The 25,722-nt window shown below is 46.4% G+C and overlaps 1 protein-coding gene across 4 annotated transcripts in view; it reads right to left on the bottom strand.

Moving 5' to 3' along the window:
- spock1 (SPARC (osteonectin), cwcv and kazal like domains proteoglycan 1) overlaps positions 1-25,722 on the bottom strand; it is a 225,440-nt gene that overhangs the window by 5,981 nt on the left and 193,737 nt on the right. For all 4 annotated transcript variants that reach the window (XM_035410321.1, XM_035410323.1, XM_035410322.1 and 1 more), the window contains 2 exons: positions 4,697-4,816; positions 2,079-2,300 (listed from right to left, as the gene is read on the bottom strand). In XM_035410321.1, the coding sequence (XP_035266212.1) occupies positions 2,079-2,300; positions 4,697-4,816 (342 nt within the window). The remainder of the gene's footprint in view (positions 1-2,078; positions 2,301-4,696; positions 4,817-25,722) is intronic.

Here is a 25,722-nt window from a genome sequence, read left to right as displayed (position 1 = left end):
CTCATGAAGAGTTAATGTATGCACATATGGCAAATGGCTTTGTGTCAGGGAAAATGTCAGATGAGAAAAAATAACCTACACTTGAAACAGTGCCCTTTCTCAGTTGGCAGGAAATTGAAAAAGGCTGAAGTTAAATGCAAGCCTGGAGTGTCCATGTGTGGTCGCGCGAGTTAGCCGCTGTGCGATTGTGTGAGAGTGAATGGATCTGTGACCGTGTGGAGGTCTGACTGTTGTGTGGGAGTGAACATATTCATGTGTCAAAGGAAAAAATGTTTTAATGTATGACTGAGTGAGACAGACTCATTAATCAGGGAACATTTCAGAAGGAAGTGAAGAAGAAGCCCCATTATGGGCAGGTACCAGAGGCCTGTATGCAAATTATGGAAATCTCCATAATGGCAGAACATAAATCACATGTGCTTAGGGTTTGTTAAAAAAAATGCCTGCAGGGTCATCTATGCTAGCAAGTAATTTTTCTCACAGGACTAGATGGCAAGCTTGTTCTACACAAGGGAAAACTGTTGCAAAGACTCAGCTACTGTAGCTGATGGCAGCAGTCTGTTCTAATAGATGGAACTCAACTAGTGCTACAGCTTAATGTTCAAAATTGGGTTGTGCTGTTAATGGCAAGTACTGATGGAATAATGCAACATCATGGCAGCTAAAATGATTTGAACCAATCAATATGTTTCATTGTGAAGAGTAAACGCTTACAATTGGTTCAGATAAGTGGTTCTGATGAGTCATACATTTACAGCTATTTCTGGTGCCACCCATTTTGGGCGGCATGATGCCTAGTTCCTTCATGACTAGCAGGACTGTTGGAAATTGGGTATGTTCATAGCTGCATTGTGTGAATAAATATGTTATCATTCTATGTGCTGTTTGTCAGCATAATAACAGTCCACGTATGTACTATAAGCACAAAACCTTTTGTCTACTACCCTACAGATAAAAAAAGAATTATTTAAAAAAATCTCCATTCAAGAACACAAACTGAAAACACAGGGACGGCATTTAAATATGTAATATTTATTTCATTTGAAGCTACAGCTATAATGTTGTTTACCCATACTGTCACAGGTTTTTATCAAACTAGGCCTATGCTTTAATTTCCCATTCCAGCTGACTGTTGCAGAAAACACACTGCTTTGGAAGGAACACAGTTCATTAGTGTAGACACTGTACTTGGAGTTTAAAAAAAGAAATAAACAATAGCAAAACATAGGCTAGCCCTTAATATATTCCTCTGCGAGCTTTGGGATATATGAATATTTTATTATAAAAGTACAAATAAAAAAATAAAGGTGCATCATCTGAACTGCAACAAGTACATCCACTAAATGTATTTACTGTAGTAAATGTACTGAGCGCCAGGGCGTAGAAAGGCTAAGGGTTCGATATAAAGCACAAAAAAAGGAACAACAACAACAGCAAAAATAAACCTCCATAAATGAGTTGACTCACGGCAAATTACAGAATTGACACAGACTCGATGCAAACCCGAACTCACTGCACCAGGAGCACAGGAGCAAGTGGAATCAATGTGCTCCGAGTTCTTCTTTTTTTTGAGGGCTTTACAAGAAACCACAAGCGTCTGTCCTTCAATCAATAAAGGTTCACTTGGTGCAATTCAAATCTTTTGTGATTATTGTTCGTCCCCCTGAGCACCAATTCATTTTTTTTTTTCTCCACCTCCTGTGATTTTTCCATTACACAATACGCCGCATAACAACTCCGTTTATCCCACTGGGAACAATTCAAGACTCGGACTTGTAAAAATCTCTCCTGCTTTTATTACAAATCAAAGCCTCTAAGAGAGAGAGAGAGAGAGAGAAAGAGAGAGAAAGCGAGAGCTGACCGCATTCAGTCATCCAGGAAGATGAGCATGTTTCACAAAGAAAGCCTTCAGCTGGGAAACCATGGACTGGAAAACATCCTACACTAATGAAACTCTGGGGGCTGACACATCTCCCTCCTTCCTCCTCTCCCACCCTCCCTCTGTCGTTTGCCAGCTGTTTTTCTCTCCCTAGTAACGTGATTAGGTTGGGGGGGAGGGGGGGGGTGTTCCTCCTTACCATCGGGTTTCTGGAAGCAGTAGCACCACTCGTTGTTTGACAGCTTTCCGTCCTTGTAGGAGTCGCAGGAGTTGAAGAGCGGCTTCATGCACAGCTCGTACTTGTCCAGGTAGATGGCGCTCAGCTCGGTGTGGTCCAGCAAGAGGTCGTAGTTCATGTCCAGCTTGTTGAACATCCAGCCCAGCGAATCCTTGCAGATGGGCAGGAGGCTGGTGTCAAAGCCTGCCAAGAAAGGAGACGAGGTCACAGTTCAGAGGTCAGAGAAGGGCAGAGGTCAAGTACTGGGACGACTGCCTACTCTGTCTCAGACATCCCCGGCTCTGAAGCTCAATTTTCACAGTAGAACACAATCAAAATCATCTCTTCCCTGTGTTAACAGTATTTCATTTCTGCACTGGAGAACTATTGCCCAGAAGGCAATCTTGGCTCACCAGGCTTTGGTTTGGCCTCCAAAATGGGTGTTAATTAAAAAAATTAATTAAAATCTTTTAAAGCGATGAATAAGTTGACGAAGTGTAATATTTTGGCTGACTCAATATTTTGGCCAAGATTATGTATGGCTTAATAACAACAACATTGTATTAAGTTGTATTAAATCCATGCAATATATTTAAGTTAAAAACTAAAACTTCTTATAGCATACAGCTGAAAAAATAACAAACACTACTACAGAGAAGGGGTGGCAGTTTACGCTTTTGTTTTGGTTTTTTTTTTTTCTACAGATTTCTGTCCGGTCTCTCATGCCCAGCACCATGTAAATAAACGTAATGCCCCTGCTCCATCTCCAGGTCTGGGTCAGCTCGTGTTGCTTCTTTGTCCTTTAAAAACGTAGATTGAACCAATTACCACACGTCTCCGTGCGTTTGGGAGTGGCATTTAGGTGGTGGTGGTGGTGGTGGTGGTGGTGGTGGTGGTGGAACAAGTTACGCGAAACAGCCATTTCCTCTAAAGCTGTCCACCTGCTATTACACATTGGCTGTGCTTTGAAAGTGCAATGCTCTCTCCATTACAGAGTGTCATTTTAAAACAAAGAAGCCTGGAAACACACCATTGACTTTCGCTGAAAGAACACGAGCATGTACACTCGCACACACACACGCACGCGCACGCGCGTGCACTCATGCATGCGCACACGCACAACCGCACACGCACGAGCACGCATAAATGCAGTCGCACATTTGCATGTGCACACACTGCCCACACATTTCCCTTAGATTTACGATATCATATAGCTTCCTGAACTTTCCCTCTACTGAGTGTAATAGAGTCGGGAAGGGGTGGGGGGGTGGGGGGGGGTGGGGGGGGTGCGTGGTTTATAGGCAGCTATGAATATTTCAGGCAGATAAGACCAAGGTGCTGGACGTGCGTCAGCTTGATGGATGTGTGGATTCCATCTCCCCCCAAAGACCCTGAAACGGTCCAGCAGACGGAAGAATCCGGATCTCAGCCACCGACCGTCATCATGTGCACAAGACGGACGGCTGAGCTTGCCTCCAGGGTTTTATTCATCCCATCTGAACAATTTATAGCATTTAAAAGTTATCGCAAACCCACTAAGGTACCACAGTGAATTCGTAATCCTGCCTGCCATGCCGGTATCCAAAATATCTACCGATTAATACCATACTCTGTATAACCACACCTCAGATATATAGTAAACTCATATCTTGAAGGTGTACTGAGCTAATTTTTCATATCTACTGAACTCATATCTCAGACACCCACTAAGCTCTCCAATTTCTCAAAGATGAAATTTTTACAACTCGACACACTACCAACCCCTCTACCACCCACATATCCACATCAGTCAGCTACCTTATACTGTATGTACAGATGCATGAACTGAGGAATAATATTAATATCATTGCGAAGGATCATTTATAAAGAGCTTGGTGAATTTTACAGCACTGCTGTGAGCTTAGATGTAGTGGTAATGGATTTAACATAAATTGATTTCATTTAGGTGCAGAACATGAGGGGGATTTCGCATCATCTTTACACAGCGAGCCAAAAGTCACAGGCAATAACAGATTTTTTTAAAAATCTTATCGTTTTAGGTTGCATGCATGTTTACTTCCTGAGTCAATAATAATTTGGGGAGAGGCAGACACAAAAAACCCTGTTCTGTATAAATTAGAGATGCCTTTCTGTGTAGCAAATATGGCGGATTTAAAAGCAATTTCCTGGGGTCAGGTGTTTTGTTGCATGTATTATCATTGCTCCGGTAAAGTGTAGAGGCCAAATAAAATTTAATGCTATTGTTCTATAATGGGTAAGGAGCTGGTCTTTGCAACCTAAAGGTCAAAGGTTCAGTTCCCAGGAAGGACACCTCTGTTGTACCCTTGAGCAAGGTAATTAACCTGCATTGCTTCAGTATATATCCAGCTATAAATGGATGCAGTGTAAATGCTATGTAAAAACACCTGAGTAAGTCGCTCTGGATAAGAGCATCTGCTAAATGCCTGTAATGTAATGTAATGTAAAGTGTAGTGAGTGGGGCAAATTCAGCATAATTACTGTGGCTTTGGTGTAAACTGCCTGCCGTTTATCAGAGTCATTACTGCTGACTGCTCTGATCTGGGTAAACTGCATTGGAGGGGCGTAGCGGGACGACTCACGGCCTTGGACTGCGTCTGACGTGGCGGTGGATTTCAGGTCCCTGTTGGCGTCCTGGTGCAGAACGCCAAACCAGTCCTTCAGCCGGGAGGCCAAGCTTCTGAGATCCTGGTCACTGCAAGCTGGAGAGACACAAGGAGGGAAATGGGGAAAGGGTGTTAGGAATGACCGCATTCTGCAAGCTCAGCGAATTCATGGCCGATTACCTTCGCCTCTGCGGTATTCGTTCTGTCAGTTTTAATCAGTTAGAGTGAAATAAATCAATACAGGTGTTCTCTTCTGACAGACCCCCTTTCTGGAAGGCTATAGTGACTGAGCGGTATGTGATTCTGAAGTGTTAGGTTTTGTTGTGGGTCTACAGGCGTGTTCATCAACGTGACTACACAAAAGCCGGCGTGGATGCTTCTGCCCTGAGGAGAAAGAGAGATTTCTCTTCTTTCCTCCCTCCATTGCTCCCTAGCCCTCTCACCAACACTGAACCACTGAACCATCCCTAACTTCCTCCTCCAAGTTCCACCTCTCTCCCTGGCCACTGTCCACAGCTGGTGATGCCTGACCACAGGTTGCAGGGCACTGAGCAGTGTATATAAGGGGAAGAGGGAGCTCTGTCTGCCTCAAACGGCAGGAGGTTTTGTAGGCACACGTCCAAATGCAAAAACCGATCCAATTTTCCGGAAGCAAAGAATCAAGGGAATTACAGTGCAGGTCTGCCTGATTTGACCCCAGGTAAAACACACTCGCAATATGAATGGGATTCAAATGATCCTGTGGCTCGAAGTGCGCATACAATACAGCCAAGGAGAAATGCCTTTCACTGTGATTTAGCTTAACATCTGTGCAGGAAAAAAAAACAAAACATTAATTTTCCTGTTATTCAAATCTGAGGCTGAAGCAGCTGACCACTCGGGGTTTTGGTCAAGTCGCAATTGAGAACACAGTGCACACACAAGGGAAACAAACAATCTCAGTTCTTTCTTTCTGATAATAAGGCGGATCATTTTCTCCCCAGAGCAACAGAACTCGAGATTTGCAGCTGAGAACGAGAAGGGGAAAGTGCACTCTATAAGCATCTGTCCAGCTCCTCTCCAAAAAGGAGGAAAATAAAACATGCAATTACCGCTCCACGAAGAACCGCGATGGCGGCAAAACAAATCTCCGCTCTGAATTGACCACGGCAGATAATAAAAACAGCACTTAGTGTGCTTCGGCAATATCGCCAGAAAGAACCTCAAGTAAAAGTGTTGATTGTGCCGAGGAGAGCATCCGGCGATAAAAGCTTCATTCGGGGAAAGAAAAGCCAGCGCTCGCCAGACTCGTCTCCCCCCTCCGGCTGCGACGCCCCGTCCCCGCGTCCGCGGAACGCTCCGGCACCGAAGACCTTCCGGCGCCCGGCGCGACTCGCTCGAGAACGTCGCCGACCGAAAAGAACCTGCGTATCTGTGCATCGCCCGCTGTGCCAACGGTCCCCCCCCCCCCCCCCCCCCGAAAAACGGGAGATTTGCTTCTGTCGAGCGCGGCGTTTTTATCTGAAATTGAACTGTCCGCCTCGAGAGATGCACTTTACGTGCGCTATATGAACAGAACCGAGTGAGCGAGGTTAAAAAAAACAAAAAAAAAAACACAACAACAAAAAAACCCAAACAATTTAAATTCACATCAGTTCCATCCATAAGTGGGCCGGTACCCAGCGGTACACAGTTCCAGAACCTTCCATGTTTTGCCCTCTGTAGTACCGTGACTTCTTCTTGCATATTGTCACTTATTACAAGCTCCTGATACTCTTTTCTGCCCCCGGTCCAATCATATTCTCTCCCCAGCGAAAGACCGTTGTGGTCAGTGGTAGCACCAGCGCTGGAAGTTGGCTGGAATGAACCGGCACACCACACCAGGAAGTCTACATTTTGTTCAGAGTACCGCTACTTCTTTTTTTTTTCCCCGCTCAAAGTACAGCTCCATGCATCCCTGCGATGGGGAAGACTGCGAGGGGGGGAGCTTGAAGGATTATGCAAATGTGATTTCCCCTGTCAGCATGAAAGACATTAAATATAATGGTATCCTTCTATAATGCAACCTGAGGCAGACAGGGAAATAGCAGGTGGCTAATTAAGCGGTGAAGAAACCCATCCGTGGACAGTGTGTGAGTGAGATAAAAAGAAAAAAACAGGCACATGCTAAACACAGCAGGGACCGACAACAGACAACAATGTTCAATGCTGTCTGTCCATCACTGGGAGAAGACTCCACTGGCATCTTTCTCTATATCGCGACACAAGGTACAGTAAGTGTGACCAAAAACAGATGGTGCTGTGCTACTGATGGGGAAACATTTGTGTTGTCACGGTGTTAAATGAACTCCAATAGTATTCATATGAGCTTATATACGGCTCTCTGAATACATGTCCCATGTGCATTATTCTCTAATGTAGCTGGCTTTTGTTTGCCAGAACATCGCATACGGGCACTTTGGTTCTTGCTGGAATTCAACGTGAGAGTCACTAATGGGTCGACATTATCTGCACTGACAAACAGAAGTTCATTAGCAGGTTTTTTTCTTTCCCTCAGAGAAAAAAAAAAAAAAACTAACACCTTTTCCCAACAGCGCTCCATAGAAAACACACTATCATGACATCTTTATGTCACCTGCCACAAACTATCTCACCTTCCTGGATGCTTTTTACCTATTTTCAATCATATATATTTACTCATTTATATATTTAAAAAGATTGCATGTAGGTGAGTGCATGTGTATATGTGTGCATTTGTATGTGTGTATGTGTGTGTGTGTACATATGTATGTAGGTATGTATGCATGTACTATATGTGTGTCAGTGTAAGAGTACTGTGTTTGCAGGAGTGTGTGTGTGTGTGTGTGCGTGTTTTGTGTGTCTGTGTGTGTGTGCATGCGTGTTTGTGTGTGTATGTGTGTGTGTGTGTCTGCCTGCGTGTTTGCGTGTGTTTGTGTGTGTGTGTATGTATTTATCTATGTATGTATGCATGCACTATATGTGTGTCATTGTAAGACTGCTGTGTTTGTAGGAGCGTGTGTGTGTGTGTGTGTGTTTCTGTGCGTCTGTGTCTGTGTGTGTGCATGCATGTTTGTGTGTGTGTGTGTGTCCGCATGCGTGTTTGCGTGTGTGTGTATGTATTTATCTGTGTATGTATGCATGTACTATATGTGTGTCATTGTAAGACTGCTGTGTTTGTAGGAGCGTGTGCGAGCAGAAGGATAATGTGGGGTATGGGACACATCTGCTCTCCTCTCAATGCCGTAGCAGTAATGGCTTTCTGACCTCAGTAAAATTGGGGTGTGAATCCCAGGATGTGAACTCCGGTTTACCGAGATGAAAATGTCACTGCTGGCCTCTTCTGTTTATGCATTCAGGTCATGCACCCGCTGCTCACGGCCAGTGGCACTGACTTAAACTCCAGTTAGACTTTTCCTGCCCGAAATCTCAGCGTGATTTACCCCATTCTGCGACCATCCAGGCCTTGCACCTGCAGGGCGTGGAGTCAGACAGAGTGGAGAGTGTGGGGGCGGGGGCGGGGGGGGTGGGGGGTGGGGGGGGGGGGGCGGGGGGGGTGGGGGGTGGGGGGGGGGGGGGGGGGTACGCTGCTGCTTACAATGCTACTGGAATGTTTTGTCAACATTATAACATTGTTGCCATTGCAGCGACATTGTGAGAATGTGTTGTGTTAGCTGGGTTGTTATTAGTCACTGTGAAAATATGAGCTGCAGATTTAATTAATTAATTATTTTATAATTATGAATTACTTTGCCTGAAAGCTTGTTTTCTCTGTAATGTACATACAACTTCTGTTCCCATCTCCACTGAATGAAACACTCTACTTATCTGGGGCTCTGAAATTTTCCACAATATCACTAACTCAACAAGTCAATGCATGGAAACCAAAATATTACCCTGGTACCCTGAGCAAAATTTAACAGTTCTGGGGCCTGTATCACGAAGCACGGAACAGCTCTTTTTACTTTAGTGCATGTTCCAAATTAGGGAGGGTTCCGGGTTTTACTCAGTGCAGCTATCCAGCTACTAACTGCACTGATGAAGGGGCAGTCAGTAGCTGGATATCCAGCTTTGGGAAAAAGGCCCCAGGTCTGTCCTGCATCTGTTGTGTCAATCTAAGGGAAAGACAAGAGACCAGGGCCAGAGATATAACCATAACTGCTATTCAAAGCACGCAGATGGAAGTGCATGTTAAAAAGCAGATTGCTGGGGGCTGTGGGGTGACCGATCCTGCCAGGACGCTGTTCCCCTGTGTGGATGCGGCCCGTGATCTGGTCCCGAATCCGGACGGTGCCAGCATCGGCTGCGACCCGCCAGGCCCACAGGAGGATGCATAATTTGGGGGTAGTGTTGCCCAGAGAGGGAGGGATTCGGTTGGATGTAATAACTGTAATTTTATTGCTCAACAGCTCCCCCAGCTGGTCAATTAGGCACTTGCTGCAAATAAACGCTATTCCTCTGAGTCATATCTGTGCAAGCTCAGCTTGTGGACTGCGGTGCGAAAAGAAGCAGCGGCTTGACACTATGTTTTTTGGAGGAGAGCATATCTTTCCTCAAACTGTGCTCTCCCCAAACTGATAGTGGGGTTTGCAGTAATGAGCCTGGCTGGCAAATACAACTGCACCATCCAAATTGGGAGCAAAAAGGGGAAAATCACTAAAACAGCAGACATTACATTACATTACATTTATTTGGCAGACGCTTTTATCCAAAGCGACGTACAAAAAGTGCATTTCATGGTCATAGACAACTGCTAAACACAGGTTCAGTAAGGTACAATACAGACAGCACAACACACTGTATGTACAGTGCTCAAGTGTGTAACACGGGTCCTAACACACACCAACTGCATTACAGGATGAGCAGGTTGAAGGTTGTGCAGTCCACATTAAATATGAAAGGTCAGGGAACGTCAAAAAAAAAAAACCTGGATTAAAACATGTTTACTGCTTCATAATTTAAAATGAAAATCTCTGAACATTTCTGAAGACGCTGTACACTCTCTGAGGTACTCATGCTACTCGAATTCTCTCTCTCTCTCTCTCTCTCTCTCTCTCTCTCTCTCTCCCTACCTCTCCGTCTCTCTCCCTTTCACCCTCCCTGTCTTTCTCTCTCTCCTTCCTTACCTCTCCCCTGCCCTGAGGCTGTTCCAGACCCCGACCAATTTGCTGCCGTCTGCAGCCGGTTCTGAAAATGATTCTGATTCCGAGCCAACACAGACCCCTCTTATCTGAAAGACGTCTGTTCCCTGCTCTGTCTGCGGCACCCAACCCAGCAGAGGTTTTGAACGCATCCAAGCTGATGAGTTCATCCAAGCACAACTTCTGGATTTCACAGAAGTGCACAGATGTAAGAGAGCTGAAGGATAAAAAACCGTAGAAAAAAAACTAAAACAGTTCTCATTGATACCAAATAGAGACAGACTCGGCGAATGTATCCCTTTTCTAAATTGGAACAGGCACAATTTCTTCATGATTTTTGGTCCGACTACTTTGGACATCTTGATGAATAAATGTTTCCCTCTGCCCTCTGCATCTGCATTCCCTCTTTCAAAAGGAGAGTGGCTCAGACGTCTGTCTCCATCTAAAAGCAGTTCAGGTGTTTTTGTGCTTTTTAGAAAAAATCAAAGGTTTGCAGAAATCAAAGGTTCCTCCTTCCTGCTTGGTCAAGAAATATCTTGCAGAGGATTTTATTTGTATGTGTGTATGTGTGTGTGTGTATGTGAATGTGTGTGTGTGTGCATGTGTGTGTATGTTTGCGCATGTGAGTGTGTGTGTGTATTGAAGGCACAGATGAGCTCCACCTTCTTCATATTGTATGCAGCAGGATTATTCTCAACATTCGCATTCTTCAGTATCTCTTATTTCCTTTGCAAATGTCCCCACACATAAAATTACACTCAGTAGGACTAGAATAATCACATTGCCACAGCTCTGAAGTAACAATAGCATATGAAGGAAAGCTACTGTTTCTCCAAATCCAAGATCCCAGTAACAATGCCAGCAAAATTCCAGCATAGAATCCATTACATTCTGGTACACAGGCCAGAACTGTCCTCTCATCATGCAAAGTGTGGGGGAGGAAACTGTTGTCATGTTAAAACATCAGTCTCATTCACTCCGGCGACAACCTGGCTACAACACAAGAGGGGAAACTCCTAAATAATGCAACGCGTTCAGGAAAACAGTAAGCTCAGGACTCACGGTCCGAATACTGACTAAAGAAAAAAATCTACCTCTACCCCTAAGTTTTTCAAAATCCAATGAGCACCACGATAGTCCAAAAAATGGTGGACCAGTAAACTGCCAAAACAGATAAAATGGCTCCATCAACAAATGAGGTTAACTATTCAAAGGACTGCTAGATTGCTGTCCCTGAAAATGTCCTTGTTTGCACTTTAAATAATTCATAATTCCAATCACTTGCGCCTGTGTGTGTGTGTAAGTGTGTGTGCGTATGGGAGTGTGAGTGTGTGTGTGTGTGCGCGTGCACGTTTGTGTGTGCTCATGCATTTGGCAGTTGTCTTTCAAAGCGCTCGCTCGATTTAACAGAAATCACCAGAACAGCTCTGCCTTCGCTGCACAGCAGAGCGATACGTTTTTAATCAAGGCTAAGAATGTTTGCAGCTTGTTTCATCATTGTGTTAATTTCATAAAGATATGAAGCGCGGGTTTGTTCAATTAATTACAGCTGCACAGGCAGGTGGAGGACTAATAATTGCACATCAATTGCAGACTGCCTTTCAATTAATGTTCCTCTGGTTGCCTTCCTCCCCTTAACAATTCTGAAAGGCCCCTGAAGGTTTTACATATGGTACTTTTTGCATTTTTGCGTTTTCAGGTTTGTCTCGCCGCACGCCGCCGGAGTGATCTACGCGCGATCCTGCGGCTGATTGGGCGGGTTTCGATTAAGTGTGACACCGCTCGGCGTCTGGCTGAGCTCCCCGCGGCGCGTGAGGGCAGAGAGCGAGCGAGCCAGGCCATTAGAGAGAGAGAGAGAGAGAGAGAGAGGACAGCTTCCCTCCTACGGGCCTGAGATTAAAACCGCTCCTCTCTCTGTGACGGTGATGAAAAGCCTGACAGTTTATCCAGGCGGCGGGGCTGAGTGACAGGTGGATGAAAGACGGCAGAAAACAGACAATCCCACCCCTCCCCCCCCGCCTTTAACAGCCACCTCCCCTCCCGCCCCCAACTCTTTCCCAGCATGCCTTGCATGGTCTGAGGGCAGGACAAAGAGCAGAGATGTCCCGATTCACCCTGCATGTTAAGAAGCCTTTCATAAATCCTCTTAAAAAAAATAAAATAATGCCCCACCCGTCTCTTGTGCATTCGCATGGCCAATGTGCCATCAAACATGCCTGTCCGCCATCCATCCATCCATCCATCCGCGGTGTGGCGGGAATGAAAGCTAGCGGTGTCGGGAGTGGCCTTACTCTAGGCACGCAGTCGGAAAGGCAGGCTGGCCTCACCTCTGCGCGAGTCTGCTTTAACGAGGCACGGGGGGGCGAACGATGTAAGGCACAAACAAAACAGAGCCTGGAATGAGCCTGGCAGGGGGACCATCAAACATCCACAAATCTTCACTTGTTTATCAAATCTTGTCTAACCCTCGACAGAGTGACAAAAAAAAAGCAGTCAATCTGAAGTCAGCTCTACATTCCGTTGTCACCGATAGCAACCATGTGGCTTGTTGGTGGAGTTAGGGTTCCGCCCACCACCTGTGCTGTGACTGCATGGGTCCATAACCTCACCTATCTCAGAGCAGACAAGATGGAGGGTTGAGCAGCATCTCCTGGGAATGATAAAATGTCTGGGTGAAGGACACCTGCCCGACTCCTGAGGGTGCAGCAATCAGTCAGAACACCTGGAGGTGATCCAAGTGCTCTGCTGGAAGGAACATATTACCGGGGTTCTGGGAGCAAGGCTGGCATTCACCAATCCACAAATGTACTCTACTCTACTCTACAGCTGCTCTCTCTCTCTCTCTTCTGTAACATATGCCAAACAGTCCAAAACGTGAGTTTGTCTTCATCAAGCCTTCATTTTCAGATCAGCAGCAGAAGAAGGCACAGTATTAGTGCTTCAAGTTCGGGCAAGACATTTTCAAATCCAGGGCAAGACACTTTCACATGCAGCACCTTGTGTCCAGGCGTTCTGCTGGCCAAAAGCTCTCCTCTGGACTCCCAACTCCAAATCCAGCCAAATACCCACCGGTCACAACATCCTCCTTCACTCCACTGCTCCACCGAACTCCATGAAAAACCACAGCGTGATGGATGGCTAAAGTGCCTCACTGGCCAACGCTGCTCCATCATCCAATCAGGTTGATTATTTATGAGAACACCAATGCCAGACAGTTTCATTTTGTATCCCCCGTGCGGCTCCCGGGGGGTTTACTGTTGCGGAGCACGTCCGCCGTGACCTTGCCGTGAATCTGCCAGCGGTGCGAGGAACCGCGGGCTTACAGGGAAAACAATGAGCTGAGGCCCGCGTGCTTTAAATCACAGGTTGTGGTGCTGGAGAGCTTTCTTGTCTCCTCTTAGAAATAAAACACAGCGCTCTAATTTAAAGCGAAAAAAAAAAAGAACAATGTTAAACAAAGAGTACTGCCGGAGGAAAGGTCAGAGAGCTGGAGTCACACTCAATCTCTTTCATCTAGCGCTAACAGCACAGCACGTTCTCAAGTAGCAACCACAGCTTCAGAAAAAAGAAAACTCTGCATTGACTCTGCAACCAAGGCCGTGGTAACCTTTGGAATGCTGTTCTGAAGACATTCAGGGCAGAGCGTAACAAAGGAGTTCAATTCAAGTGCAAATGGCTGCAATTTTGAGCTAGCAGCTTTTTTTTTTGGCCTCCCCCGTTTCCCGCATTAATTGAACTGATCTTTCTTTAGCTCGAGAGTTTTACTGAAAGAGGAGCAGTCGGACGAAATAGCCAGTGCTTGTTCGCCGAAGTACACCGGGACAAAGGTGAGTAACTTTAGTGACATCCTTTAAAGCATTTTACGGAGTTAGCCACAGCGTACACTCCCACAGGTTTATGGACACTGTCCTGTGGGGTGCCACAACCCTTAAGTACCTTAAATGCTTAACCTGCCAGGTCAGGTTCAGATTGCTTCCAATTCAACACCAATTTCCCTGCAAGCTCAGAAAAGAGGACAGTGAAAACAGGAGCTCTGCAGCGGCACACGGAGATTGAGAAAGAGAGGGAGGAGACCGTGGTCTGGACCTGACCTACCTCATCATAGACACGGGCAGAACACAGACAACCAGCTCTGACTGGACTGAACCGGGCCAGGAGGGAAAAAGTGGCTATTCCACTCTATTCCACTCTATTCCTCTCTCTCTCTCTCTCTCTCTCTCTAACTTTGGTCGAATTCTATCTCCCTCACTTGCTCACTCTCTAATTCTATATCTTTTTCTTGCACACTCTCTCTACCTCTCTCTCTATTTCTATTTCTCTCTCTCTTGCCATCTCTCTCGCTCCCAAACACAGAGACGTTAAAACAACAATCTGATGAAGTCTTTTCTCGGTTCAGCTGAAGTATTGGAGAGAGCGAGTGCTGGCCTTAGAGCGATGCTAACTCAGTGTTAGCGGCGCAATAACGTCACCGTTTCAGGTCAGGTGTCCGGGGAACGGTCGCCCCGCGAAACCGTCAGAGACAAGCCAGTGCTCGCTGATCTGTACGCAGGACACAAGTGAGCAGCAAAAAAAAAAAAAAAAAATAAGCCAGAGCTATTAGAAGGCTTCAAAGCTTCAGGTAAAAGCAGCGCAACCAACACACGTGAGTCTTTCAAGCCAAAAATGAATCTGGACTCTCCATAATCTGCTGATTAATAATGCACACAGGTGCACAGAAAAATCTTCAGAGTAAAATCTACTCTGATACAGTAACCCTTAGCTCTAATAGAGTATATAATCCCACTATTGGATTCTGTTAAAGTTTATTTAACACTGCTAGAGTCCACTGAACACTAGAGATGTTGCTGAATGAGATAAGAAGGAATATACTATCTGCCCTATAACCTTATCCGTTTTTAATTTAACACAGGAGCATATCTCATGAGTCTTCTTCCGTTGACGCCATTACATTTTTTTTCTTAGGCATTTTTCTGGTATCTATAAAAGTGTGTTACAGTGCGAGAGAAGGAAAAAAAAAAAAAACTGCCTCAATGCTATAGGGTTTAGGAGCACAGCATAAAGAGGTAGCTTTCAAGTCCTGCTGCAGAAGCATGAATACTTGATGTGCTCTTTCGCAGATTTCTTCCTCAGCTCTCCGACGCTATGCAGGGGTTTGAGGAATTGCCACCATCTTACGAGTTTGGCTCCACGCCCCGTGCCAGCGCTGGGGCTGGCGGGACCGGAGTCGGGGGCCAGCTACCCAGAATGCACTCTGAGATCAATGCGAAGCTCCGCAGACAGGGCTCTGGCTCAACGCGCTGCTCTGACTATGCCAGTCTTTTCTCAGAAAAAAGTTCCCAGGCTTTGTGCGTCTTTAATAAGGATGAGGCTGAATCGCTAACGCGCTTCTCCCTCCAGCTGTCCAGGAGAAAATTGATACAAAATGCATCTGTGAAATATCTCACAGATACTCACATGCGAGTACACACACACACACACACACACACACACACACAGAGCATACAGGTATAGAAGCATTAAAATATAACCAATGTTCTGTTGAGGAAACAAACGACAGCCGTCAACACAGAGACAGACCGTTTCTCTGAACACAATGGACGTAGCCCAACAGCATTCATTTCAACAAGATGGGGGAAAACATCTAAGACAGATATCCTCAGAAAGAAATACATATCTGTTTCTCTGAGAATATCTTTCCTCTTTTGAGCTACGCTATCTGCCTTGTACTTTGCCAGGGGCTTTCCTCACCTTACATCTTGCCACTCACCTGTCTCGCTCTCATCTCTACCTCCCATCCACTCACCTGTCTCTCTCTCTCATCTCTACCTCCCATCCACTCACCTCTCTCTCTCTCTCATCTCAATCTCCCATTCACTCATCTTAATTCCTCTCTTGTCTCCTTCCCTCAGATTCCTCCCTCATCCCTCCATTCAGTACCCTCCTACAGTTCTCTCTCCTCCTTCCCTCTAATCTTCTCATTTTCTTCTTCTATCCTTACTTTTTATTGCTGCCTCCCACTCTTGTCTCAATCTCTCACTGTAACAGCCTACGAGACATTAACTTAGACATTATTCAAGCTGATTTTTATTTTAAGAATCTACTTTATTCAAACATTACTTTAGCCAGACACTACCGCACCCAAACATTACCACCGAAAAAAAACTTTAAACATTTCCTCAATTACACTCAACCTCATACAACAATGACATCAGACAGACACTACCTCGTAAAAACTTTATCGCAAACAGACACGATTCATTCAGGCATCACAATAAACAGGAAGTACCTCATTACTTCAAACAGAGATTGCCTGAGAGAAAAAAAATCGAATTGCCTCTAACAAGCATTGCATTACCTCAGAAAGAGCCACCTTATCCAAACATTACTTCAAAAAATGCGTCACCTTCGACAGACACTACCACATAAAACACAAATGATCACAGACTTTACAACAGGGAAGCATTACTTCAAACAGATATTACCCCTGGGAGACTTTACCAGTCAGACAGACAATTACACCTATCAACAAACTTTATTAAACTTCATCCTTTTTGTGTGTGTGCATGTTTTTTTAACAGCAATCTACACACTTACAAATTTCCACAGACGAAGTGTGAACATGGAGACCAAGTAAAAGCACAAAAAAATAATAATTCAATCATTGTGGAAAGGTCATTTAGAAGACCTGTCAACAATAATTTCATACTAAGCCTCTGGACTTAAATGATTGATGCAAAACCAAATTGTTGAAAATTGTAAGAATGCTTTTGGTTTTTTCCATTCTTTTCCAAGTGTTATTCTTGACAGTTTTTTGGCCTGTAATGACCCAATCCCCTGGTAGAATGTATGCGTATATAACCCTCCTCTGCCATCCCCATGATCACTATTCTCCTGCTATACTTCTCATTTATGAGCAGTGCAAGTGAATTAAAGAAGCCCGTACAGACTGGACGCCTTCGTCTGTTGTCTGAAAGGGGGAGAACACTGAGGTGTGCACCGGTGACTCCACTATATTCATCCGCGTTCATCTGCCTTCACGCGTGTGTCACGTGCGTTCACCTGCAAGCACCTGTGCCTTTCTCTCCTCTATCACGCAGCAAGCAGAAGCCCTCGCACCCAGTCGAGTCCAATCTATACAGCTTCCAAACCGATGCTAGCCTGAAACGTTCTGCTGGCTAGTAATTGGGCGGCCATTTTGAGGATCACCATAGGACAATGCTGACTGCAGGTAATGAGTGCAGCCCAGCTCAGAAAAAAAAAAAAACACAAATCTGAGAGAAAATATTAGAAATCGAGAGCGAAAATAGCCTAGTTTCAATGAAAGTCAATGCTGGACATCGTATTCCTCCGGGCAAAGGACCTGATCCGAGCTCTACAAATGACCACACGGACTGACCTGGCAGCTCTTAAACACAGAAAAGAGACTGGCAGTCATCTTGACTTCTGCTGCTAGTTCGCTTTGCGGTACAAATGTCACGAGAATTAAATGTCCAACACATTAACTTGTACATTTCTTACAGTGTAAAACCACGTGTGTATTTGATTTCAGAAAATGGTGTATATATAACATATCATTAAAAGTACATGTGACATACATGGACAAACTAAATATAATAACCTCACAATTAAAATACAGACTAGCCATAGTTATGGCCTCATTTATACTCATTCGTTATCATGTCGTTTGTTCTGAAAAATTTCAGTCTTGGACTTGCACCAGAACAACCGACAGACAACCTCTGATGTCTGTATTAAATTCGGTTCAAAGTACCACCTGAAGAAGCACACAGGTATTTGTAACGTCAATCACTTTGTGGCAAAGGCCCATGAACAGAAGGACTGGACTGTATGTGAATATCAATGTGCATTAAATACTTAATAAAGGGCGAAAGAGATACTGGCAGTTACAATTTTGAATTCTTTCTGAGATTTCCTCATTAGGCGACTGCTGTCGAAGAGAAAAGTACAACTGCAATATTCAATAATTGATTGCCATTTTTTCTGCTGGCATAGATTATCATGAAAAATAAAGGACAGTGGTTTGAAACATGTCAACGCAGGTTAATATTTGATTGGGAGAAGTCTGGTTTGGGAACAGCCCAGTGTGTCAAGGTGAAAGAGCGGTAGTTTTATTAAACATTCTGAAATACATTTCCTGTGTTTCATTTATTTATTTTTGCACGGAAGCAATTCAAGCGACAATGCGGCCCTGCCATACAAACGCTTCCTCTGGTTGTAAAGGTTCGCATTATACTGTACATGAAACGCTCCTGCAGTGCGAATGACGTAAGTACACAATCTCCCAGCTGCACACACACACACACACACACACACACACACTCCCAAGGCGCTAACTTTTCAGCTGCACACAACAGAACCCTCCCGCTGCGCATAAGAGCTCTGCACAGGAACTGCGTCTCTCTGTAGAAAGGCAGCGGCACAGAGATCACGCAGAAATGGGAGAGCGCTCCCCAGGCGCTCAGCTCTCAAACGACGAGGGCACCATTTTGCTTGGCCGTATGAAAATCTCTACTCCGGTTGTGACGTTCTTCCACCTCTAATTACACTGTTTTCGGTGTGAATTATGAAAAGGGCTCAAATGCGCCTCTGTGTGGGTAGGAAATTGGGTCCCTCCCCCGTCCCATCTACCTCAGCCCGGCACTGTTTATTCAATCTTGCGAGAAAATTATCCCCTTCCTCCCTCATCAAGGCAACGGTGAGAGTGTTTCTCGTCGGACAGAACTTTAAATTCAGCTCAAACCGAGTGCAGTTTCGAAGGTCAAGGGCAAAAACATATAATTAGCATTCTCGTAAAGAAAGGATATATAAATGAACAGGAATAAAAAGTGACTGTGCAGAATTATTATTCAGCTAATCAAAAGACTTAAAACATCTTCACCATTAAAGGTGATATAAAATGCCAATGGCATCGTTAATTAACCTATTTGATTTCCCTGCAAGAAAGCGAGGAGAACTGGGTGGTAACATCCAACCCCCCCGCCCCCCCCGCCCCCCCCCCCCCGTGCTCTCCTCTGTCACTTCGCCCTTTGGCTAAGCTAAAGGCCCTCCACACATCCCTGCTCAGCCAGGTGTGTCCACAGCAGCTGTAGCAGCAAATTGGAAAGCTGTGTGATTGGCTAATCTACAGCCCGCCTGGCATTTACTGGTGCCCGTTGGGGACGGGTTTTGAAATAAAAGATTCCATCTCGACACGGAGAGCCCCGCTAGCCGAAGCTATTCGATTCGCGGAACTTGATGAAATAGCTCATTTCTCACGGCACCTCGGCGCCTCACCCGAATCAGCCGGCTAATAAAAACGTATGAAAAGGCGGCTCTGCGAGCGGCTAGCCCCGCCCCCGCCGCTCTCTTCGCGCTGTCTTCGCTCTCTCTCTCTCCCTCTCTCTCCCTCTCTCTCCCTCTCTCTCTCTCTCTCTCTCTCTCACTCTCGCCCTCTCTCTCTCTCTCTCCCTCTCTCTCTCTCTCTCTTGCTCTCTCTCGCCGCCGCCGTCGTCTCTCTCGCTCTCTTGGTGTTGCCTAGGAGCTCTCTCCAGGATGTCCTGGCGCTGTCTCAACAGCATCTCGCCGCTGTCTCAACACCGTCTCAATCCTCTAATGCATTAATGGGGGGACCCTGCAGATTCCACTGCGATAATTAATCACCCGACTCTTAAGAGTTCCATTATCTCTGAGAGTAGAGACTAGACTGGAGAGCCCTCGGTCCTTCAGACAGCCCAGGGAAATGGGGGTGGGGGGGGTGTTCTGACAGAGAAGCGCATCGCTCCGGTGTGATGTATGCTTCCTCTCCCAAGTACCCATTACACCCCTGCAATTTGTATAAAGCCACTGACAACTTTAACGAGGAATTTGAGGAGTTATTTATGCGCGGCGTGCCGTGATGATTACAGTGCAGGAGAGGCGAGAGCGCGGGAGCGCTAGCAGGAGTGCTAGCGAGAGCGGGAGAGCTAGCGGGAGCGCGAGCGAGAGCGGGAGTGGGACCGCTAGCGGGAGCGGAAGCGGGAGCGCTAGCAGGAACGGGAGCGCTAGCGAGAACGGGAGTGCTAGCGGGAGTGCTAGCGGGAACGGGAGCACTAGCGGGAGTGCTAGCGGGAGCGGGACCGTGAGCGAGAGTGGGACCGATAGCGGGAGCGGAAGCGCTAGCGAGAGCGGGAGCGCTAGTGGGAGCGGCAGTCTGCGCGGAAGGCGCGGAGTCCCTTGAACGGACGCCGTCTGAGCCGCTGAGTCACGGTGCCTGACCCCGTTAATCCCGCCGGGTCGCGGGTCAGAGAACCCGTAAGAGCGGCCGCTACCCCTCAGAACACGACCTCAACAACACGCCACGAGCACGGGTGTCATTCTCTTAGTCCTGTTAAAAGGTGCCTCCTGTTTGGACCAGGAGCGTTCACGCCACTCCTCTCCCATTGGATGAAGCCTGCCTGCAAAAGCCAGCACTTATTGGGCAGCTGCCACGGCATGGCGTGTGACACTGATTGAGTGGATCAAGGGCCTTTCTCTTCACATCCTTCAGCTGTGAGGTGATGTCCGTGCATGATGTCATATTATGACACAATCAATCATTTTACTTTTCTTTACAAAGATAGTAAACCAATACACATAAGTGCATTCCGCTGATCATATCATAAATCTATGGAGCGTTAACTTCTACAGCTGCAATGACATCAGCGTTCTACCACATTTCTACCTAATTCTCTCAATTGTATTAATGTCCTTGTTAAATGTTTCCTGTTTATTTATCTGCCCAGACCTGGCCCTGTCCACAGTCTCTTAAATTAATGTTTAATATTCCATGCCCACTCGGCAGAATTAGGCCGACACTAGTCACCATTAGAGGTTGCCGGGCAGAAACCAATTGATATTTACAGCGGGGTATTAGAAACTGAAATATGAGGGCCTCAGTACAATGAATTCACTTACATCCTAATTCAGTTCAAGCAGGCGGGCTCTAATGCATCACAAAAATGATTACTGCAGGATCCCACACTGCTGCAACCGCTGCACAACGCAGCAGAGAGAATTACTTTATCAGCACAAAGTGTAATAGACTACGGCGGCACAGCTGCACAGCAAAAAGGGAAACAGTGGAGCGGCCACAGGGAAAATTTCAACAGTCACAGTACCTGGCCGCACAGAAGAAAACAAGCAATCGATTCCAATTCCCATCCAAATGCGGGATGTCCAATGAGCTAATCGTAGCCTCGTTCATGCGCTCATCTCCTATACCAATTCCGGAGTGAGAAGACATCTGGGGTTTTTTCCTTCGAAACACTAGGTGCAGCCAGCCTGATATTTTCGCACGGCAGACCACAGCTAGGCCTGCGTGGAGTTGAGTCGGAGGAAGACATCTTTTATGCGGCTTTGGCACGCAGTCCATACAGTAGGTGTCTGACCAACCAGTAGGGGTTGCTAGAGAGTACTGAAACATTGACCCCTAACTGACTGAACCCATCCTGGGCAATGCAACAGTCACTTACGCATTCAACCAACGAAGCTACCATTCAACATTTTTAAAATTTATATTAACGGAGAAATGGACTGTCTGGCCATGTTACCCAACGCAGGGGTCCCTAAAGGTGAGAGTGCACTAAGCACCCTTTTCAGACAGAGAAACACTGGCAGGGTGCTGAGAGGTGCTGGGAGTGAGCGCCCTTAAAAAGCACTTTGATGCACTGGAAAGAAGGGGCTGCATGTGGGTTTTGCAGCTTTGTATCCATGGCAACAAGTTAGCTGGGATAGAGCTACTTATTTTTGTTTACCTTAAATTATGAGCTTGATAAATCAAAAGCTTGCTATTGTCCTTGTATTTTTTTCTGCTAGATCTAGTTTGCTGGTCCGTTAGTTTGAACACACGGCACAAACACAGAGGGAAAGTAGTGGACTGACAAATGTTGACGGGAAAGCAAGCAACCACCAGTAACCAGGCTGCAACTGCTAATATCAGCCGCTCCTCCATTTTTTTCGCTGATGTAATTTGCAAACAATGACGTCATGCAGTTTAAAAGCTCTGTCCCATCTGGGCTGTGATTTGTCGACTCTCAAAAAGCGGCACTCAAGACTTCAGCGCATTTTAGAGAAGTTGAATCAATTTAAACTCCGGGAGCTCAGAGAGGCTGCAAAAAAAAAAAAGAAAAAAAAAAAGAAATGGACGGAAGGCCCCAAAAATAAAGATGCCAGCTGTGGCACCTTTTCTGGAAGCGGCGGCAAGTGCTCGGTCCCAAATTGAAAGAAGGCACTGGTGCTGGACACACGCCCAAAGAGCTCCTCAGCAGAGCACTTCAACCACAAAAGGGGAGGAAAAGAAAATCCTTTATCAAAGCACAGATGGAATTGAAAGATCCGTGCGAGCTTTCATTTCTTTCATTTCACGACCACAGAATGAACAGATTCAAGATAACAAAAACCTTTTGCACGTTTGCGCATTTTCGTCGTACGGAAACTGAGTTCTGAAAAAGAAAATAAAACAAATTAGTGTTTAATGTTCAGGAGTCATATAAGGGGCTGGCAATTCCAGTCCTGGAGTGCTGGTGTGTATGCAGGTTTTTCCATTCAGATGAACCTAAACATTTTCAACTGACAAACCCGAAAATATAAATGCACTGTAACAAACTGAACAAAAAGTTTTAAGTTCATCCAATTAAACATGTTTTTATCATTGTGGCTAAATGAGCTAATTGGCGGCGTACACCAACACCGGTTCACTAGTAGATTAGATCACAGTTGCACAGTAGCAAAAATGTCTAATGGCATAAATGTTGGAACTAATTAAATAATTATGGCCAGAAGTTGGCATGAAAGCCAGTAACAGCCCTCATTGCCCTCCTCTCAGGCATAGACATGACATTTGTTCACCCCATTAAAAAAGAAATTCAGCCAATTAACGCCTAAGAATGAGCATAGTGGCCATGTGCACTGAATACAGCATTCATAGTATACATGATATAACATTACTGTACATTAAATTACATTACATTCCACTCATTTTGCAAGCACTATTAACATTTCTGCGCAAACTTGCCACTCCAGTTAAAAAAAAAAAAACACTGGCATGGATTAGGGGCTGGTTCAAAACCAAACAACAGTCCGAAGACACACTTCAGAGAACCCAAAACAAGCTCTTTCTGTTCAACATAGAACAGATCTGTGATGTACAAATTACACCGTGTACGAAGCTCCAATGATGAAGATAAAATGAGAGAATGAGCATGTTCTAAGAGACAAAAAAAACATTGCTGAAAATAATCTTTTGTTAAAAAACCAGACCTGTGTCTTGATCTATTTGCAGGAAAAAAAAACATTTCACAGACAAAAGTGTCTTTTTAAATACACAGCTTTACACTGTTTAACAAAAAAAAAAAAAAAGAAGAAGAAAAAACTATTAATGTCCCCAATACGACTATTGTACAGCGTAAGTACAACACTTTATCCCCATTGGGTGCTCTGTGAAAGCTAATCCATACGCAGGGTTGTACAGCCAAATGTTAAAGGCCTGCTAGGAAAATAAACGGAGCTGGATCAAATGAAAAGGGAGCTTAATCACAACGCACTGTTTTGACTGGGTGGCAGAGAGCGGCGGAATCGCGGGTGATGAATCACGGCGCCGTTACCTTGAGTTCAGGGAAGAGACAGCTCGGTGTCAGACGGAGACAGCAAGACACATGTCCTTTCTCCGCCAATCCGTCAGTCGGGTGCGCGCCTGGACCTACCGAGCGCGCTCAGGCAGACGTGAGCTTGCCCTTGCAGAGCGGACTTTTTGGGAAAAGACGCGCGCGCACACACGCACAGACTCGCGCGCGAACGCCCTCGCGCACATCGCCAAACTCCTCTGAAACCTTCCTGTCGCTAAGACACGCTCAGCACATCAGGAAGTCACATTTATGTGACGTTATACGGCGGTAATGTCGCGAAAGATCAGGGGGAGGTGCCGTTCTGGAAAATATCGCTCGGTGGAGACGCGCCGGTCGTCCGGACGATGGCAGAATCATCACAGCGGTAATGTACGAGCACTTCCCGGTGGTCGGGCGCACCTCGGAAACAAACCTGCTGCCAGCCAGCGGGCCCGGTTCACCCCCTCATGAATCAGAACGTCCCCCGACAGCCAGGCTCCGGATGAAATAAACACTCGCGCGGTGCCTTTTGATATAACAGGAAGGAGCGTGACCTTCTCCCAGTGAACGAAGGGCGCTCGGGCACCGCGGGAGCGGAGGAGGGAGGAAGTGAGGCGGGAGGCGCGGCGCGGATTCGGCAGGGCTGCGTAAATCTCAGACAACGAGACGCATCATCTGCTCGCCGGGGAACTGGAAGGGTAACCCAAAAAAGCGCACCTTGCACATCGCACCTGCCGCAGCCTAAATGTAGCGTGACCAGGTTCAGCACTGACCCAGGCCGCGGCTGTCCTGCTCCCAGCAGGTGGCCTGGAGCTGGCCTTGTTTCTGAGCTGACCCCTCGGCAGTGCTAAAATCAGCCGCACACAACTGCCACGGCAGAACATCTGCGTGCAAGCTTTGCACGGCAGGAAGAAACCCACTTCTGCAAAGGTGGAGTCATCTAGCCAGCAGCCATACCACTCTGTTGGTACTTGGATGGGAGATATCCAAGGAAAACTAATTTGCTGCTGTAAGAGGTGTTGGTATCTCAGTAGGGGGCACTGCCTGCAAATGAGAATTGACTTCTCAGTTGTTCTTCTGAAAATAAAAAATAAATAAATTAATTAATTGCACAGAATATTTATGGATTAAGATTTCAATAAAACATGTTGATTTCAATAAAGCACACGACGTGCTCCATGACACCAAACCCTTCTCAGGAGATCTTATGTGGTTTTGGGGTTCAAGCTGGACTCCCAGGAGTTCCTGTAAAGTTGGACTCGCTGTCAAGCAGAACCAGTGTCCTTTAACAAAACACTTTAGCCCCTCCACTGGGAAACCCAGAAAAGGATCTGCGGTACAATAGAATTACCTTCATCCCTCCAAACAAAAAGAAAAAGAAAGAAAAATCTCTGTCCCCAAAAGAATGCTGTTCCAAAGAATGACCATGTCTCTGCTAGATAAGCCGCAGTAATTACTCATATAAATCAAAGGGGGTCGGGAGTTTATCGAGATCTTTTTGACAAAGGGCCCGCCGCCACAGTCCGTAGGGTGGCAGTTAAGGACGGAACATTCCAGATTAGCCACATCTACTTTCCCCTGAAGCTCAGTGGGCCAGGAGCCCTGGCAGGCCGCCGTGGCACCGCAGATAACCCGCAGCGAGATACAGAGAGCGATACGCTGACCTCAGATCAGTCTGCGGGTGCAGGCCGCGAGATACTGAGAGGAACACGCTGACCTGAGATCAGTCTGCGAACGCGGGAGCGAGATAACGAGAGCGATACGCTGACCTCAGATCAGTCTGCGGGCGTGGCAGGGAGATACCGAGAGCGATACACTGACCTCAGATCAGTCTGTGGGGACGTGACAGCGAGACACTGACAGCGATACGCTGACCTCAGATCAGTCTGTGGGTGCAGGCAGCGAGATACCGAGAGTGATACGCTGACCTCAGATCAGTCTGCGAGCACGGGAGCCGTGCGGCCCCCTTCCCGGCACCTCGGGGGGGAGCCAGCTGGCCGGCTGGAACTGGCGCCGCCTCGCCGTGGCAACCAAGGCGGAGCCGCCCGCCGAAACGGAGAGCGCGATTGATCTGCGGCGACCGGGGGCGAAACGCTCGGCGGGAGAGCGGTAATGGGCCCGCGGCGAGAGAGGGCGGCCCGAAGAGCGCAGCCATCCGCGGGACGGGCGCTTCGATCGAACGGGCGGGAGGCCGTATCGAGCAGACCGCAGCCCGATCCCCGGGCGAAGCGTTCGATTCGTCTGC

Source organism: Anguilla anguilla, chromosome 3 (genome assembly GCF_013347855.1).
Source record: "Anguilla anguilla isolate fAngAng1 chromosome 3, fAngAng1.pri, whole genome shotgun sequence".
NCBI classification, from domain to species: domain Eukaryota; kingdom Metazoa; phylum Chordata; class Actinopteri; order Anguilliformes; family Anguillidae; genus Anguilla; species Anguilla anguilla.
The sequence above is the reverse complement of the archived record's forward strand: the minus strand, read 5'-3'. Positions and strand labels throughout refer to the sequence as shown.